General features: G+C 35.0%; 1 protein-coding gene across 1 annotated transcript in view; it reads left to right on the top strand.

The window, feature by feature from the left end:
- Positions 1–19,771, top strand: part of LOC128922274 (uncharacterized) — a 165,965-nt gene that overhangs the window by 105,542 nt on the left and 40,652 nt on the right. Inside the window, exon 3 of the mRNA XM_054232208.1 lies at positions 10,516–10,536. Within this exon, the coding sequence (XP_054088183.1) occupies positions 10,516–10,536 (21 nt within the window). The remainder of the gene's footprint in view (positions 1–10,515; positions 10,537–19,771) is intronic.

The raw sequence follows: 19,771 nt of genomic DNA, 5'->3' as shown, positions 1-19,771 counted from the left end.
CTCATTAAATTTCCATGGCCTTCATTTTCACTTCAAAGTGCTAAAATACCGCATTTACTAAGAAAATATTTTATGAAAAGTTTTAAATATCTTTGTTATACATTCATACTCATAATACGAGTATATGTAAGTGTAGATTCCAAAAATTTGTGGCAACTGCAACAGCATCCAACCATTACCGGCGTACATTAAATTGCGTAAAATATTGACGTAGGTTTTGTGTAAATATTTGTCGAATATTTGCGTAAATGCGTTGCGGCTGCGCGTGAATGTGCGGTTAATATGTTTACCTGTGTGTGGTCGACGGCAACAAGCAACTAGCCGTACACGGCGGTGGATAAAGTACGCCAAAGGCTTGCAGCAACAACAAACATGCTTACATTTCCATTCCATATACTGTAAACAAGCAATTACATACATACATACATACACAGTTGAACAGTTGCAAATGCGGAATATTTAAAATCTTCAGCCGCTTGCTTATTTAAAAATAGCCAGCCGACTGATTGCTGCAGGTGACACGGTCAGACGCATTAATTGCTGCTGCTGCTATTGTTGTTGTCGTTGTTGTTGTATTATTACTGTTGCTGCATGTGACAATTTCTGCGGTGCAATTCGCCTCGTTTAAGCGAAAATCGATAAAGCTTGTTGGTGTTGGAGCTGCGTTTTTATTTTTATTTCACTTTTTTTTTAATTTTTCTTAAATTTTTTTTTCATTTTCTCGGTCAACTGTTTATTCATTATAAATATTTTGTTGACTTGCATTTTTGTTGTTTATTTTTATTTGTTGTTTTAACGACTTTTTTTAATTTAAATTGGATACTTCCTGCACCACGTCACATTAAAGTCAGCCGTTGTGAAGAATTTTACGCTTTTATGGCGAGTGAAAATGGCATGAAATAGTAAGGGAAAGCTGCTGTGTGGCATGCCACATAAATTTAAGTATGCATGTGAATAATATGTGGCAGATGCTGCTGTTTAAATGCAGCACTTTCGTTTTCACTTCATGTTCAATCCTTCGTATTCACCTCTTTACCTTTAATAACATTGAGTTTCAATGTCTGGTGAAATAACACAATTTCCTTTTCTCTCAACGGCAACCTTATTTGGTTTAGCCACTAACATCAATTTACTTGTTATTAGCCTTAAGCTTCTCGGGAACACCACTCACAGCCACTGCATTACTGTTATGATGTGAATTTCGTTTCCGGCTCGCTCATTTGCTGACCTCAATCATTGCCGACAATGCTAAGCTTGAGTACTCTTAACCAGATTGTCACTCTAATCAAAATTACTTCACACTGTAATCAGTGTACTGTTATGACGGTAGTTGTATTTCCACAAATTAAAAGCGTAGGCTCAAATGAGTGAGCTGGCATACAATTGTAAACTGATTCGTCATGGCGTATGAGTGATCTCTATGAAAGTGGCGTTAGGTGACTGAAGTAGATAAATATTTGGAATAAACGCAATATAGCCACAAGAAATATTTACAGAAAATGAAATTTATAAAATAAACTGTTAAATTCTCTCTAACAGCATTTTTCATCAAATTGCTGTAATTATTTGTAAATTTTTATTAAATTGCCACAATATTTATATTTCATATGTTCATTGTAAAATAAATGTATTTTTTTCAATATTTTTTTTTTTTTTTGAAAAACTTGATTTGGGTTTTAATTTTCAGTGCTAAGGTAGGTAGATAAAAGTGGATGTCGTACAACGCACTTAGGCCATTAGTAAGACTAGAATTCTTTCACACTACCAAGTCCTCTCAGAACCGACTTGTAGCTTTAATAAAGTTATTCAATTCAATAATAAGTTTTATAAGTGCAGCTTCTGAGATATAGTCAAGAAAACTGACGGTTCATGCGCAAAGCATTTCATCCACATAGAAGGTGTTTTACAGTCTCCTCTTCCTTTACTTCTTGGCAGTTTCTACAGTAGTCATTTTATGGTGTCCCCAGTCTACTGGCATGTCTACCAATCAGACAGTGACTGATAGCACACCTACTAAAGTTCTTAAGTTGTTCCTTCCCAATAGTCGGTATGTAGGGGTCTTGTTCCATTTAGGCCACGTTTGTGTGCTCATAGTATATTTTTCGATTAAATAAATACAAGTGGCCAGAGGCATGTATATTCCCTCTTTATCGGAATTCAGTTTCAAAGAGGGACCTAGAACCCATTGCAGATTTATCGTGAAATAGGCAGATAGTACCATTAATAGCACAGTGCATTATTTCACTATCTTCAATGAGACTCCAGTGATTTCAAGGCCTCTTGGCTGTCTGTAAAAAAATATAATTATTGTTGTTATTCTTTGATTGTACTAATCTCTGCCTGATCTGGTAGTTTCTCATACCATTTTTAAGAGAAAATTTAGAAATACCAGAGGAGAATAACATTAATCTTAATATCATACAATAATTTGTAATCCAATATAAAACTCACTGAGTTGTTGAGAGATTGCTTTCATTTAAGATACTTGTTCTCTGGATATATAGATGTTCATTATACTTATCGTTTTTAACTAACTTGTCTTCTAAAAATACGTTTTTGATAGCTTCACATTTATATTAAATTTTGCTAGCGGAAACCGATTGTAGACGACCACCTCTCTCTCATATATCGATTGTTATAATAGTTATCTTCGATTCGCCAAGCATTGGAGAGTAGACAGTCGAACAAACTATACTAGATATTTAATCCAACCGAACATGTCTTCTCACGCATATAAATATTGTTTACCTCTTACTTTCGAGCAGTATCCTTACCTTACCCTTTGTTTAAACAATTGTATTATTTTTCATAAAAGAAAAATATAGAGGCAAGTCTGCTGATTGTTTTGAAATAAATATCAGTTTCGGCGACCATTTTCATAAGGTTCCGAGAAGAAGTAAAGTAAAGAGGCTAATTCAAAGAACGGCATGATAGATTCTGAACCATATGTTCGCCATTGCTTTCGTAGCTTATTGTTGTCTTTCAATGTTTAGAATTCCGTTCAACGCTATCAATCCTCTTCGATGTCTGTCGATTGGATGCCGAAGTGAATATATAGATGCAAAACTTGGGTTTATTACCATTCAACAGCTTTATACAGTACCGTGAACTATGGATTTTTTTAGCTCCCATCTTCACAAAGTTTTCGAATGCGTAATAATTCTTGACAGATATGTCTAATACGTTACTTTGCTCTATACTCTTAGGAGTAAGTATCAGCTTTCTCGACCAACTTCATTTTACTGTCAACCAAAATCATTCATTCACGTTTATTGGTCTCATAAAATGAGGACCCTTATTAATAATTTTGTTAAAAAATAAAAACAATAAGCCTAAATCATCTTGGCTAATTTAAAAAATGGAACATCAGGTGTGAAATGTAGTTTATTTTTACAATACAAATATATTTCATTATAATGAAAATGTTAAGTATCAAATGTAATTTATAATGGTTTAATGGAGGCCAAAACCCGAATTACATTAGATTTGTGGGAAGATACACAGCTAAATTAAAATATAGACACGCCAAGTGTCCGGGGGAAATTTAAACATTTCTTTGTGGTTACTCATACTAATTCGGTTGCGCCTGAGCGAGAACGGGTAGGCGAAAGGCATTAACCTAAACCACAAACCAACGTATCAACGAACAAGCCACCACCAACAACAACTACAACAAATAAAATTACCAGCTCTAATAAACCGCTAATGGTATTAAGATCGCCATTTAGCGTAACCAGCAGAATTTTCGTCAACCAACGCGAGCGCCATTTACGGACGGCTCGTGATGGAGAACACCGAGAAAATAAAGAATAAAGCCAGGAAAGAAAAAAAAAACCAAAAAATATGCTAATCCTGGTATTTTGCACAAATGCTGAAAATATGTTAATTTTTATTACAAATTAAGTGAAAATTTAATTTAGCGGGATTAATGTAAGCGCTTGAATATGCTCAGCCCAGCAGCACAGCAGTGAATGCTTTGTTTGTGTGGATCACGGGCTTAAATGGGTTTGTTTGTGTTTCGGTGGGCAGCATATGAAATTTTAAGTGGCCAGATTCAGCAGCTGTCCTCTTTTTTATTTTTTATTTTTAGTTGTTCGTGTGTGTGTGTGCCAGTGTGCGTTGGGTATAATTTTGTTTCATTTGTATTTGCCGGCGTTTGTGTGTATGTCAGAGGCAGCTTTTAATGCGCTGCGCGAGCTGGATATAAAATAAATAAGTAAACAAATTTTCACAAATGAACAGCACAAACTACGCACTTAAATTGTTATACTCGAGTATCTGTATGTAAATGTGTGTTTAAAAAGCTTTCTAAAAATGCAAAGATCTCTCGCACAATGCTTTTAGTTTAATTTCATTTGCGGCTCAGAAATTTTATTAGCGCGGAGATTTAATTAATACGTTTTAAATGCGACTTAATATCACTCAATTGTTAATTGGTTTTAATTTTTTTTTTATTGTTCGATGTTGATAAAATATAGTAATTTATTGCGTTTTCTGGATTTTCTGGATCACTTTCGAAAATTACATATTAAGTGGTTCTCAAATTAGTATTTAATGAAAACATTTCATTAAATTAAATATTTAATTGAAACTCTTTGAACACTTAACACTCCTTTTCCCCACCCACTACTAATATACTTTAAATAAAGATTAAAGTGTCATTAAGTTGCATTGAATGGGATGGTATAAGGGTCCTTACCACAAACCTCCGACTTTTAGTTATATATAAATTTGTTATACTCCACCAGAAGATCTTCAATCGTAGAATGCTCTGATTTTTCCATTCATTTAATCATACTGTCGATATGATTAGAACCCTGTTTTAACATTATAAGTAGTTAAATCGATATTAGCTGTAGAACTTGTTAATTTTGTCGCCTTTCATTTTCTATACTGTTGGGTTGGTTATCCAGACCTCTGGAACCATTAATTTTTGTTATACTATAATATCAGAGGCTTTTCAATCATATTTTTGTAGGGCTAGGAATTTAAGTAGAATTCTCCACGTACTTCTTGCAAAGTGTTCCCAGATCTAGGTGTCTTTTCTCTGTTTTTGTTTTGTTTAATATGAGTTCTTCGATTAAGGGGTCAGGTGGTGGGTTCCAAAATTTCAAAATTTGAAAAAAAATTATTGTCTTATTAAATAGTGCAAAATGTTTAAAATATTATCCAAAAATATCAAATCAATCCGAGTAATATTGTATGTGATATACTCTTTGGAAGTTCCGTCCATCAGTCCACGTCAGTATGAATGTAAAACTTTAAACGCATTTATCTCAAACCTCAATTTTTCAAGTCGTTGGACACAATATCTCAAAAAGTTATGAAGCGATTTTCAAAATTTTGCACACTTCTTTGGAATAACATTATCTAGTTAAATAATTACAAATAATTATTTTTATATTTTATTTTTCCGGAATATATGCGGAAAATTTGACCAAAAAAGTTCTATTTTTGGTTAAAACTCTGTCAAAAATTCAAATTCCAGTATTGTATTTTTGCCTTCGTCCATTAACTAGATTTATCTATGCACTTTCGAAATATTTTTGGTTTATCGATTTTAGAAGAACCGATCATTAGTTATGTTGATATCCACCGCAAGGCATTTGTTTTGTTTTTACAAGTCATGGATATGAGCTGTTAACGGCTGAGTTTTCGGAATTTTTAAATAAAAATTTCACAAAATACTGTTTAAACATGTATCTTTTATCGTATACGCTGAAATGATTAAATGAAATATATGATTGTATATATTTAAAAAAAATTTTAAGAAGACCCTTGATTTTATCGCCTTTAAGTTGATGGCGTGTTTGAAGGGTTTTTCAATTGGAACCCCATTATTTATGATTCGACCATTGAAAGGGCAAATAGATCATCTGAAGATGCTTAACATAGACAGATTTTTGAATGTCCTTTCCTAATTAGTATCTACCTTTTTCATAAAATGATACCCCAGAATAATTGGCTCCCTCAAACATATGCATATTATTTTATTTTGTAAAGATAAAACCTTGGTTTTCATCAGGTAGATAGTTAGGCCTACCACCGACGGAAAGTTTCAATTACTTTTGGATTTGTAAAGGCGGTATTGTAAAACTATAAAAATGTTTTCTACATCAGGCTGGTAAAGTGTTTAGTTGGTCAGAATTATCAATAACATAGTCGATAGTCGTTCCAGCTTCTTTTAATATACAGTTGAACTTCCATAAGGCGAACTGCTATAACTCGAAGTTCCCCATAACTCGAACTCTTGAATTGGCAATAGAAGTCAAATTTCATACAAATTACTTGGAAGTCTATATTATGTTAATATTTATGCTATGTTTCCTTACATTTGAATTGCTGATGGATCTCTCTAATATTTGTCTTCCATAGCTTCAACTAAAGTAATAATGTGGAATAAAAAATATGGGTACGATGCACAATTAATTAAACTTTTTGTAAAATAATGGTATGGAATTCAAAAACGAAGCCCGCAGTTTTGTAGCACCTTTCTAACTCAGAATAATGAGTATTTCCGATTTTGAAGCAAGAGCATTGCAGTATCAGCTGAAATATCTTTGGTCGTACGGTCAAGAATTATAAAATCCAGATTTAAATTTTCGATTTGTTTATAATTTTTTTAAAATATAAGCTCTCCGAATATTGGAAAACTACATAATATTTATTTTTTCTTTAAATTCAAAGTGATAAATCTACTTCAAACTCCGCTGATTTTACATTCACATCTGAATTTTTCCAAAAGGTATAAATGTAAATTCGTATTCATTTGTACCATTATTTATATGTTCTCCATGAGTGTGTGCTCACATATTTCAACTTTTATTAAATGCAATTAACGCTTAATGAATGAGTTCTGTTTATATATGCCTTTAATTGTATTTAAACTTGGTTAAAATAAGCTTAAAAGCTGTCAGCAGGTAAAATCCTACGAAAGAATTGTGAAATTAAATAAATATTAAAATCACTTAACTTTGCGCGCTGCACCCACACACTCTTCCACTCTTCCTACTGGATTTGTGGCGCGCATTAATGAAAATCCAGCCTAAATCTTACATTAAATTGAAAAATAAAAGGACGAAGCTGCACATATGGGAAAAGGTAATGATAATGGATATATGCGAGTGAATGTGGACTATATACATATATTCTGCTAGATATGTATGTTAGCTTATATAGCGTTTTCTGAGTTGGGATGAGGTTAATTTTCTCTTAATTTATTGATTGATTGAAAGAATTAAATTATATATACCGACAGATATATTTTCACTCACTCATATCTGATTAAACAAAATCACTACCCAATTTTTCGAATATACTTATATACTACCTCCGAAGAATTTAATATCGATCACTCATGCGAAAACTAATTTTCCTTGCTAAACCAAGCCCACACACTTTATATAAATTTAGAAATTCGATCCTGAAATAGTGTTTGTGTTTGTGCTTAGTGACGATTTTCAATTCCGCTCCGAAATGTAGGCAACATTTAATGATTTTATACGGTTAAGGTAGCTTTCAGAGGCTAAAAACAATAGTATTTCACACATTTTTTTTAATATTTATATAATACAATTATATATTTCATTGAAACAATTCAGCGTTACATGTTTAAACAATATTTTGTGAAAGTTTTATTTCAAAATTCCGAAAACTCAGTCGCTTGCACCTCATCTCCCATGACATGTCCAAAAAATAAATGTCTTTCGTGGGTATCATAAATCAAAATTGGTTCATCTAAAATCAATTTACCAAAAATATTTTGACAGTATATGGATAGATCTAGTTAATGAAAGAAGGAAAAAAAATATCGAAATTTGAATTTTTGATAGAATTTTAACCAAAAAAGGGAGTTTTTTTGGGTTGGGTAAAATTTCCGGCTATATTAGCTCGAAAAAAATAGTTGTAATGAAAATATAAGAAATAAATTATGTTATTTCGAAGATGTGTGCAAAATTTTAACAAAATCGCTTCAAAACTTTTTGAGTTATCGTGTCCACCGACTTGAGGAATTGAGTTTTGAGATAAATGAGTTTAAAGTTTTACAATCGTACTGACGTGGCCTGATGGGCGGAACTTCCAAAGGGGATATATCATAGAATATTACTCGGATTGATTTGATATTTTTTGATAATATTTTAAATATTTTGCATTATTTATTAAGACAGAAAATTTAAATTTTGAAACCCACCTAACCCCTTAAGTACTTTTGATCATATTATCATTTCCATTCAATATTTTCTATTCTTGATGGCAATAACGATTTCAATGGTCCAGTAGCATAAAGCTAGAGTTAATTGTGAGTTTCCTGCAGAAGGAATTTAGATCAGACAGACGAGCGGTAATACTGGATTTGAGTTAGATGACGGTACACTCAGTGTTAGTTAATATGTAGTATATGGCCTATCCGACTGGTATCTGATCATAGCGGAAACTGTAAAGCCGATAATCTTGCAATAGAGGGTGCCGTATTCACATGCGGTCGAATGTTCGACATACAGACCTCGCCTGAGTTCCAAGTAGATGCGCTGAAACCTCAAACGCAAGGATCAGCAGCCTAACCGAACCTAACTACAAAACATTTTAGGTAAATTTATTGAAAAATCCCTTATTCGTTGTAACTGATTTATAGTTTTTATGGATCTTATAAACATTTATTTTTTTTTTAATTTTTTATGAGCTCATTCTTCATTATATAATTTTTTTGCTTAAATTTTATATTAAAACTCTCTTTCCATACTACTTTAAAATCGATTACGTTGAACTCATTTCAAGGCTCCGTTGACTTTCGTATTTCTTTGCTGAAATTCGCTACAAAATAGCTGACATTCAATACACTTCGAGTTCGATTACCACTCTTCCTTTTTGTATTGGTCGTAAGTTGTCTGCTCGCCAGTATGCCTGATCGCCAGACAGTCAGAGCGCCATAGACTTCATTGTCTCTGCAAACATCTGTTCGTTACATTTATCTGTTTGTATCTGTTTATTTCATTGTTTGCCCGATGCTGCTGTGGTGCCACCAAATGACTTACTGTAAATATCTGCCGTAAGATATATATACATATATACATATGTTTGAAGTCTCTGTGGTAAGCTCAGCCACATTCCAACGTTCACACTCCTTCTCTCACTCAGACAATTCACCCATTTAATAATCTCATTCAGCAGCAATAACAGAAAATATGATTTCCCACTTTTAAAAGCCGAAACTTGCAACCGCACCAACTTCACTACATACTCTGCCATCCTTCTTCTTCTCCATCTACGCTACACCCATCACCACAATGTGGCCGCAACAAGTTCAACAAGTAATTGAATACGTACGTGCCGGGATTTTCAATGGCAATATCGCAATAACCGAAAATGAAATGAATGAAAATGAAAATGTCGAAGCAACCAAATTGTAATGCTCTGGCTGTCGAGTAGGCGACTGAGGTGTGGGAGGCGGAGGGTAATTCAGAAGGTGCTGCCAGCACTACCAACATGGCGACAGTGTATTGTCGCGTTGCGCAGCGAGACTGTAGCCTGTAGCCATTATTTACGGCGTGTTATCCTTTTTATGAATCCTATTAATGATATTACTTTCTTTGCTTACTTTTGCCTCGCATTGCCGCGTCGCTTGTCGGTTTTATTCGCCTTCGGATGACATTAGCTCTGTGCCAATAGATTTGATTTTTTCTTTTTTTTTGGTTTATTTTTTATTTTTCGTTAAACTGTGTAGGCCCACAAAGGAGCGGATAATTGGGGGCTGTGAAAGCGCGATGAGCACGATTCTTTGGTTGTCGTTGTCTGTCGAGTGGAGGATCGTATCGGCTTGATGATGATGCGCTGGCATTTGATTTGATTGTTCAATAAGTGGAATTAAATTGCGGTGCTTTCTTAGTCCTCCTTGCTCAGAGCATGATTTTGTATTAATTGTGCATATTTTGGTGGGATTATCCGCAGTATACCGCTTTAATTCAATAGCATAATGCGATTACAGATTTTTAAGAAAATCAATGTTTGATTTATTTAATTTTGAGGTTCATTATGCCGGGATTTTATTTTAAATAAGGTGAATTAGGAGTAATTGCGTGTCGGAATTTGAGCATTGAATAACTTAATCAATGCCTGTAGGACCACATGGAGCCGGATTATTGATTCGCTTTTCATTAACGTTCAGGCTTTATAATAAATACGAGAACACTGGTATGCTGATATATTTCTATATTCTCTATTTTCTTGGTTGGTGATTCCATATTATACGAACTTGGATTAAAAAATGGCTCTTTGAGATTTTTTTTATCGTTTTTTGTAGCCTTATATCTGATATGCGACAGACAGACTTATACTATTAACACCCAGTAGTTAAAAATGCATCCAAAAGTTTCTCTATATTAACCAATATGAAAGGAATATTGTCAGAAAAACTTGTATTATTAAATAAAGAAGATTTATAAATGTGAATGTTCAATACAATTAATAGAAAATAAATGTAAAATATGTGACTAATTATATTTCTCTTTGTTTTTGTAGGAATACAAGATATAATTTGAGGTGAGTTTCTTTATACATACAAGTTTAAAAAATTTATCTTATATACTTCCAAATATATTTTATTTAATGTATGTATGTATGTTTTATTCCTAACACTTAAAAAGCTTATCACTAATTTGGGGGTAGACTTATTTCTCAGAAATACTATATTGATTTTGGGTGTACGTTTTGCTTTTTTTTTTTTTTGCTTTTCTATTATCTGAGGAACTGTGTATTCATTTTGCATAACGATAATTGGTCCACTGATTCTTAAGATGTTCCAGTTCAAAGCTTTGCTGTATCAACTCTTAATCCATAAACTAATGCTATATGTCTATATTTTTACACTTTGAAAGTTTTCTATTCATCAGTAGGTCTGATTAGCTTCAGCAATTTTTATGCGCCAAATAATTATTGTTAAAAGTACTTTATATTTATTTATGGTATAGAAGAGCGTACCATATAAATAGGAATATCCAGAAAAATATATCACAAACCAATGCTGTGAAAAATTTGTCAACTGTTTATGTGTTACTACTTCACTGTTGATTGAAGTGATTTCCAGCATCTCGTTTGATTGATTTGGTTGTGGACTCGGCTATAACCGCGTAAGCGGTGTCTACACCAGTCAAGAAGAAGAAGTTTGATTAAAATCTTTTGTTCATCACCGTTCTATTCTAATAGAAAATATGTTGTATCATATTATATTATCACAACCTGATATATAGTATACTATCATAACTATAGATAATGTCCCCGACGGATATATTTTTTCTCACACATTTTTTTTAGTTTTAAGTGTTCTAGTATGAAAGCTGTTGCTGGACTACATACTACGAATTTTCATCTCTGACTATTGGTTCCAAAATATTGTAGGCCGTTCTTAGCGCTATTTGATATCTGCTATTTTCTAAAATAAATCTTCACACACATTTTCCTGACTTCATGACTTCATTTGAGTATCCAACCAGAAAGGGGTTTGTCTAAAGTGAACATTCATGTTTTACTTATTTCAAAGTGACACTTTCAAGTTTATTATTTATCTTCTACGATAAAACAACACCCTAATTGCGAGTGTCGACTGGCAGTAGATAATCGACTATAGTTGCCATTGTAAATGTCGTTTAGTCGCTCTACCATATACTGTGAATGCTTTTCAATCGTTCATTTGTCGACAAAATTTTTTCAATCGGTAGAAATTCTGAATTTTGCCGATCAAGTTACTCATTAGCAAAATAAAATATAATCGACTCAATTGACTTGAGTCTATTCTACTACCAGTCGACACTCGCAAAAGGGGCGTAAGTTATTAATAACTGAATTGACTTAATCTTCACTACATTGGCTTACAATGATTTAGAATATATATTTCAAATTTAATTCGAAATTGAATTCACATTATACTTATACCAGTTCTAATGTACTTACATACATATATGACGAAACTCTTACTCAATCAGAGCATATTTGAATTAAAATTTATATTGGATTTAGAAACTTTCCAAGGTTCAATTGTTTAACTCTCCAGCCTGTTAAAATTTCAATACCTGCCTTTAATAGCGCCTTTAGACAGGAGCTAATTGATCAATTAACCGGCCATTGCTCGATTAAAACCCTCATTAAGATCGATTTATTATACAAAATAAAACCTCCATTAATTTTTAATTGAATTTTAATCGACTTTAAAATCAAATGCAATTCTGCGACAAAGGCGTACGATATACGTTCTTTGTCTGCGATTGGCTGAATTTTTTGATAAAAAAAACTACGGTAGATGTCGCTGCTGAAAAATATTAATCAGCTGGTGAAAACTAACAACTTTTTATGAAAAGCAAAAACAAAAATGTATAACAGCTGATCGATTATCGAGTAGCCAGCAGTATAAAAGGCAAAAAGGAGTTTCCCAATAAAAAATTTAATGAAACTATTTTTTTCGGCTGCTTAAAAACGCTATTAGTCTCTTAATTTGTGTATTACATCGCATGCAACTTATTTTCGTCCTTAATATCTGTAATGTTTCGCTTTGCAAATACTATCAGTACTTTAGGAATTGAATAAATGGAGCTATTTTAAATTTTTTGTCTAAACAATAGAAACAAAATTACAGAAAAAACTAAAATTACTTCCGCGTTCTCCTGTGAATGATATAGGTATATTTACAAAATGATTGCAACAATAGCTCAATAATCCGCACCAATCGCGATTTTAATTAGTACAAGCATTTAATTAATTGTGCATTTGCACTGCCTAACGACACGACGCGCGCCCGCGCTCCCTGTTTGTAGTTTCAATTATTGGCTAATTAAAAAAGGAGCCATTGTTCGATGTAATTGCCAAACCGCAGTAAACAAATGCCAAAAGCGAAAATAAGCAAAAACAAAGCGAAATTCCGAAAAATTTAAAAGGTACTTTCTGTGCATAGGGGAAAAAACGAGAGCCACACAATGGTACAGTAGTAATCAACAGTTGGACATCAAAATTGAGCAGCGCAAATGCAAAGGATTGCTGGCATTTTTTTTAAACATTTTTTACTCCCTTCACAGCGCGCTTTTATTTAAGCCAACATTTCAGTGAACAAAACCGAAAACAGCGAAGCGGAGCTAGGCGAGACGATGTGAGGGGTCAATCAAAAGTGAGCTGCTGCGATAAACTCATTGTTAAGTGAAATGCAACAACAAAAAATTACAACAAAAAATACAACAACACAATTTACAATAGCAACAAGAACAAAAATAACAACAACATCACCAAATACTTCGACAAAAACAGAAAAACCAGCAACAACAACAAATACAAATACTCAGCCATGGCTGCTCGCTTTTAGTCAAATACGCCGAATAGCCAGAGATCAAATGAAAAATCAATTAAAATGTTGCAACGAAATCTATATGTGACGATGACAGACGAGGCTGTGCGAGTGGACAAAAACAAAAATCAACTGAAATCTGTAACAAAACTATTCCCTCGCGCTGAGTGCACAACAGATGTCACACTTCAGTGAATAAAATATTTTTCACAGCTGTAAGTGCCAACGAAAATTCAAAAAAATACAAAAAAAATGCGACGAAATGAATAAATAAAAAATACGGACGAATCTATATAAATGCGAGTGGCGGCGCAAAAACAGTTGCCTTGAACAGACAATACTGCTGGCTTATCAACGCATTGTTTGGCATTTTTATCCCACGCCAAAGTCGAATGATCACATCACTTGCAACATGCAGCAATTTTTGTTGTTGCACGTACATACATGTGCTACAATCACTTAATCCATATGCCATGCGAGCAAACACACACTTGCAACATACATGCAGATGCATGCCACATGCCACACGCATTGCATGCGCGCACAACACTATCAACAACAACTCACCATTCACCATTGTTGCAACTATCTGCCGCGCATTGTTGTTGTGTTGCTGTTATTATTGCTGTTGCATTTGGTTTGCATTGCGTTGATTTTTCACTATCCATTTGTCCCACCTAGCGAGCTGTGTGCTGGCACATAACGGTTCATTCATTTGGTTATCTATCACTCAGCGCGCTTGCTGCCTTGCCTGGCTTGCTTTGGTTGGTGGCAACATTGGTGGCAGCAGCGGTCGCTTGTTCACTGCTAAATGGCCGGTCAGTTGGTTGGTCAGTTGGTTTTTTGGTCATTTGGTTGGTTCTTTGCTTCGTTTGTTGCATTCAAATTGATTTAATTTAAATTCCATGCCAAAACACCAGCATTCACACACTCATATTTTAATTCAAACGAAAAAAAAACGCGTCGATAGCGTCGCCTCTATTGCATTGCACTGTCATTCAGCTGAGTTGTTGCTGTGTGAAGATCGCTGGCTTTTTGCGGCCTTTTGCCCACACACTTCAGCGAACAGATGAGTATATCAATGCTTAATAAACATTTTTGTTGCCAGTTTGGTTGGCGCAATGTTGCATTTGCTTGCTGTTATATAGTTGCAGTTGTGCTGTAGTGGTTAGAAATTCCATTGCACTTCGTTTGGTGTTCGAATATTTAAGCTACAACAATGTCATGTTATCACAATAAAACACCGATTTGCAGCAAAACAATATTGCCACATTGCGTGCGTGCCACAAATGTACACAAATGTACACACTGGTATATAATGGGGTATACAAATATATATGTATATGTGTACTGAAGTACAGTAGGTATGTGAATATTAAAACTGGTACTACGAAATTTTGGTTTTCAAAGTTCATAAATATATCCTGTTTCATTGGCTTCTTCTTCTTCTTCTTAACTGGCGTAGAAACCGCTTACGCGGTTATAGCCGAGTCCACAACAGTGCGCCACGCATCTCTCCTTTTGGCGGTTTGGCGCCAATTGGTAATACCAAATGAAGACAGGTCCTTCTCCACCTGGTCCTTCCACCGGAGTGGAGGTCTCCCTCTTCCTCGGCTTCCACCAGCGGGTACTGCATCGAAAACTTTCAGAGCTGGGGTACTTTCATCCATTCGCACAACATGACCCAGCCAGCGTAGCCGCTGTCGTTTTATTCGCTGGACTATGTCTATGTCGTCGAACAACACATACAGCTCATCATTCCATCTTCTGCGGTATTCGCCGTTGCCAATGTTTAAGGGACCGTAAATCTTCCGCAAAACCTTTCTCTCGAAAACTCCTAGTGCCGTCTCATCGGATGTTGACATCATTCACGCTTCTGCACCATAAAGTAGGACGGGAATGATGAGGGACTTGTAGAGTTTAGTTTTTGTTCGTCGAGAGAGGACTTTACTTTTCAATTGCCTACTCAGTCCATGGTAGCACCTGTTGGCAAGAGTGATTCTGCGTTGGATTTCAAGGCTGACATTATTATCGGTGTTAATGTTGGTTCCTAGGTATACGAAATTATCTACAACTTCAAAGTTATGACTGTCAACAGTGACGTGGGAGCCAAGACGCGAATGCGCTGACTGTTTGTTTGATGACAGGAGATATTTCGTCTTATCCTCGTTCACCTCCAGACCCATTCGCTTCGCTTCCTTATCCAGGCGGGAAAAAGCAGAACTAACGGCGCGGGTGTTGTTTCCAATGATATCGATATCATCGGCGTACGCCAGTAGCTGTACACTCTTGTAGAAGATTGTACCTTCTCTATTTAGCTCTGCAGCTCTTATAATTTTCTCCAGCATCAAGTTAAAGAAGTCGCACGATAGCGAGTCACCTTGTCTGAAACCTCGTTTGGTATCGAACGGCTCGGAGAGGTCCTTCCCGATCCTGACGGAGCTTTTGGTGTTACTCAACGTCAACTTACACAAACGTATTAGTTTTGCGGGGATACCAAATTCAGACATCGCGGCATAAAGGCAGCTCCTTTTCGTGCTGTCGAAAGCAGCTTTAAAGTCGACAAATAGATGGTGTGTGTCGATCCTTTTTTCACGGGTCTTCTCCAAGATTTGGCGCATGGTGAATATCTGGTCAGTTGTTGATTTTCCAGGTCTAAAGCCACACTGATAAGGTCCAATCAGTTTGTTGACGGTGGGCTTTAGTCTTTCACACAGTACGCTCGATAGAACCTTATAAGCGACGTTAAGGAGGCTTATCCCACGATAGTTGGCGCAGATTGTGGGGTCTCCCTTTTTGTGGATTGGCAGAGTACACTGAGATTCCAATCGTCGGGCATGCTTTCTTCCGACCATATTTCGCAAAGAAGCTGATGCATGCACCTTATCAGCTCTTCGCCGCCGTATTTGAATAGCTCGGCCGGCAATCCATCGGCCCCCGCCGCCTTGTTGTTCTTCAAGCGGGTAATTGCTATTCTAATTTCTTCACGGTCGGGCAATGGAACATCTGTTCCATCGTCGTCGATTGGGGAATCGGGTTCGCCATCTCCTGGTGTTGTACTTTCACTGCCATTCAGCAGGCTGGAGAAGTGTTCCCTCCACAAACACAGTATACTCTGGTCATCAACCACTAGATCACCGCTGGGGGTCCTACAGGAGTGTGCTCCGGTCTTGAAACCTTCAGTTAGTCGCCGGATCTTTTCGTAAAATTTTCGAGCATTACCCCTGTCGGCCAGCTTGTCAAGCTCTTCATACTCACGCATTTCTGCCTCTTTCTTTCTTTTTCTGCAAATGCGTCTCGCTTCCCTCTTCAGCTCTCGGTATCTTTCCCATCCCGCTCGTGTTGCGGTCGATCGCAACATTGCGAGGTAGGCAGTCTGTTTTCTCTCCACTGCGAGACGACAATCCTCATCATGTTTCATTGGCTACGGCTGGAAATACTTACCACTCTTTCTTCTCTAATTGTTAAAATCGAGATAATCGATATGAACCTTCTCTCTAATTATTTTTACCTTGCGTATACAAATCTAACCCTTTCAAATTTAAATAAACCTGATTTCACGTGACTTTTTCCCCACAATCTAAACAAACCTTACTTCAAACAAACCTGACCCGACCCGACCTCTCAAAATTTAAACACACCCGGACAATGGTCATTGAAACGGACAAAGATCACTGACCTCTACCAAAAAAACTCGAACAAACTGTAAACTCGACCAAAATATGTTCAAAGATCACTGATCTCGACCAAAATGTAAACAAACCCTGGTCAAAGGTCATTGATTTCTGCAAAGTTTTTTTATCTTTTTGGCTGTCATTTACAGTCATGTTTGTTTAGATTTTAGAGGGTCACGCGACATGGGTTTTGTTTACATTGATGTAAGGTTGGTTTAAATTTTACGTGGGTTCACGTGAGGTCTGGTTTCTTTATACTTTGAGGAGTCACCTGAGGTCAGGTTTGTATATATGTTGAGGATACAGATGAAGTTGGATTGGTTTTTTTTTTTTTTTAGAAAAGAAATTGTCTTCAGCTTGAAGGGTAAAGCTTGGTTAACGCTTTGTTTATATTATTACATAGTGAGAAGTCAAGTAAAGTAAGATGAAGTGTGGCATGTTAAATTTTAAAGGTCATGAGATTTTATACGTTTTATTGGTTCGCGTGAAGTCAGGTTTTCTGATATTTTATGTGATTACGTAGTGCCGGAATTGTACACATTTTGTGGAGATACATTGGATCAGCTTTGTTTATATTTCAAGACGAGATTGTTTGCCTCATTTTGAGGGGTCACTTAAGTTCAAGTTTCTTGACACTTTGAGAAATCGCATGAGGTCAGATGTGTTTTACTGATATGTTTGGTCGAAAGCCCCCTTTTTGAAAATCATAATATTAGATATATGGGAACAAAGAGTTTTTTTCCGATTTTACTCAATTTTTTCAATGAAGCACATTATTATGAGGAAGAGATTTCCTCCGAATTTCTATACAATATATGAGAGATTTGCAGATATTTCCATTAAAAAATTAGCTGCATGTCCTGATAGCGTTTTTAGACAGCCAAATTAATTGATGAAACAAAATTTTTATTAAGAAACCCTTTTTTACCTTTTATACTGCCGGCTACTCGATAACCGATCAGCTGTTATACATTTTTGTTTCTGCTTTTCATAAGACGTTGGTAAGTTTCATCAGCTGATTAATATTTTTCAGCAGCGACATCTATAATTTATATTTTATATAAAAAAATCACCCAATCGCAGACAAAGAACGTATATCGTACGTCTTTGTCGTAGAGTTGCATTTGATTTTCAAGTCGATTAAAATACAATTAGAAATAAATGTAGATTTTATTTTGTATGGTAAGTAGCAGAGGCCGGTTAATTGATCAATTAGCTCCTGTCGAAAAACGAAGGTTCGATGTCTGGGGCGTTGAAGAGTCAAAAATTGTAAGGTGAATTAAATGTTTAGTGATATTTTTTTTTTTTTGGAATTTGACAAGTATGAGAGTGATAAAATATAAATATATTTTATTTTTATTTTTTATTTTTAATATATTATTTAATACATAGTATTTTTTCTATATATTTCCATAATATTTATATTTAACTTTCTTCAGGGTATGACTATTTCAATCAACTGTATATGTATATATAAAATTCGTATGTTTATATGTGCATAGTTTCATAGCGACATTTCTGACACTTCCAACAAATTTGTATTGTACACTTCATTTCATTTGTGTCCTTCACAAATTGAGCAATCAAACGTGACAATTTGCTTATCAAAGTGTGCATACACATACACAGCAACACACACATATGAATAAATAACGGCTTAACCATTTGAAATGAGCGCACAATCGAATAAACTTATCACCACACTACAGACACAACTCTAGAGGATATATGAAAGAACTGAGTACACTGCCATATATAAACACATACATACATACATACATATGTGAATGTATGCTAAAATAAATATGTATACAACTTGACATTGTGACATTCGGCATTGTGTCATTTGTTGACTTGACAAATGTGTGTTTTGAGCTCGTTTTGCAGCCACATTGTTTGATTTGTTGTCGCCATTATTGTGTTATTGTTACTGTTGTTCGTGCATTATTTGCATGACACAAATATGTACACATCCATATATGTATGTGTGAACAACTGTGAGTTTAAGCAACAATAATTCCCCGACTGCATGTGTGTAAGTGAAATTATGAAGTGAAATTTAGCGCCTTTGGGGTATTTATATAAACAACAAACCGAGAGGAAGTTGACTTATTTGACAGACACATAATAAGTGTCAAAATATTTGTATGCATACATAAATCAACTAATCACCTCTTGTGTACATAAATATTTGTGTTAAGTCAAGTAGTGACTTTCTCCCCACACTGTTGGTCTATTGTAGTGTTTTCGTAGAGTTATTAGTAGGTTAATTTACTTGGTGCTCGTTTGAAGTGGTTTATTAGACGTCAAATTAACAACAGATATTTGATATAACTGAAAAGGAAAGTTTATTTAATGGGTTATATAATTATACGAGAGGCACAAATATGTTATAAATAGAATCAAAGATAGTGGTTTAATACTTAAGTATTGCTATTTGATCAAGTGCTCTGAAGAATCTTATAAAAATTAGGAACAAATAAAAAATACTTGGTATTCAAAACGATCGGAAAAATCGACTATCGTATAGTACAATCTCGAAGAGCCGAAATTTGGACTTTGTTGTTATCGCGTCTGGAAGCTGGCGTATTTGCGGATTTAAAAACTAATGAATAAAGGGTAATATCCGTTGATTCGATTCTTGTTTCTGTGTTCTCTGACTCTTCTCCTTCGTTAGCGAGTAGAAAATGGCTACCCGGGGATTAACGTAATAAAAGTCCACAATTTCGTATTAGTAGACATCTGACTCAAAGAGTGTGAGATACCACGGTAGTTG

The sequence above is a fragment of the Zeugodacus cucurbitae genome, chromosome 5 (genome assembly GCF_028554725.1).
Source record: "Zeugodacus cucurbitae isolate PBARC_wt_2022May chromosome 5, idZeuCucr1.2, whole genome shotgun sequence".
Lineage (NCBI taxonomy): Eukaryota > Metazoa > Arthropoda > Insecta > Diptera > Tephritidae > Zeugodacus > Zeugodacus cucurbitae.
The sequence above is the reverse complement of the archived record's forward strand: the minus strand, read 5'-3'. Positions and strand labels throughout refer to the sequence as shown.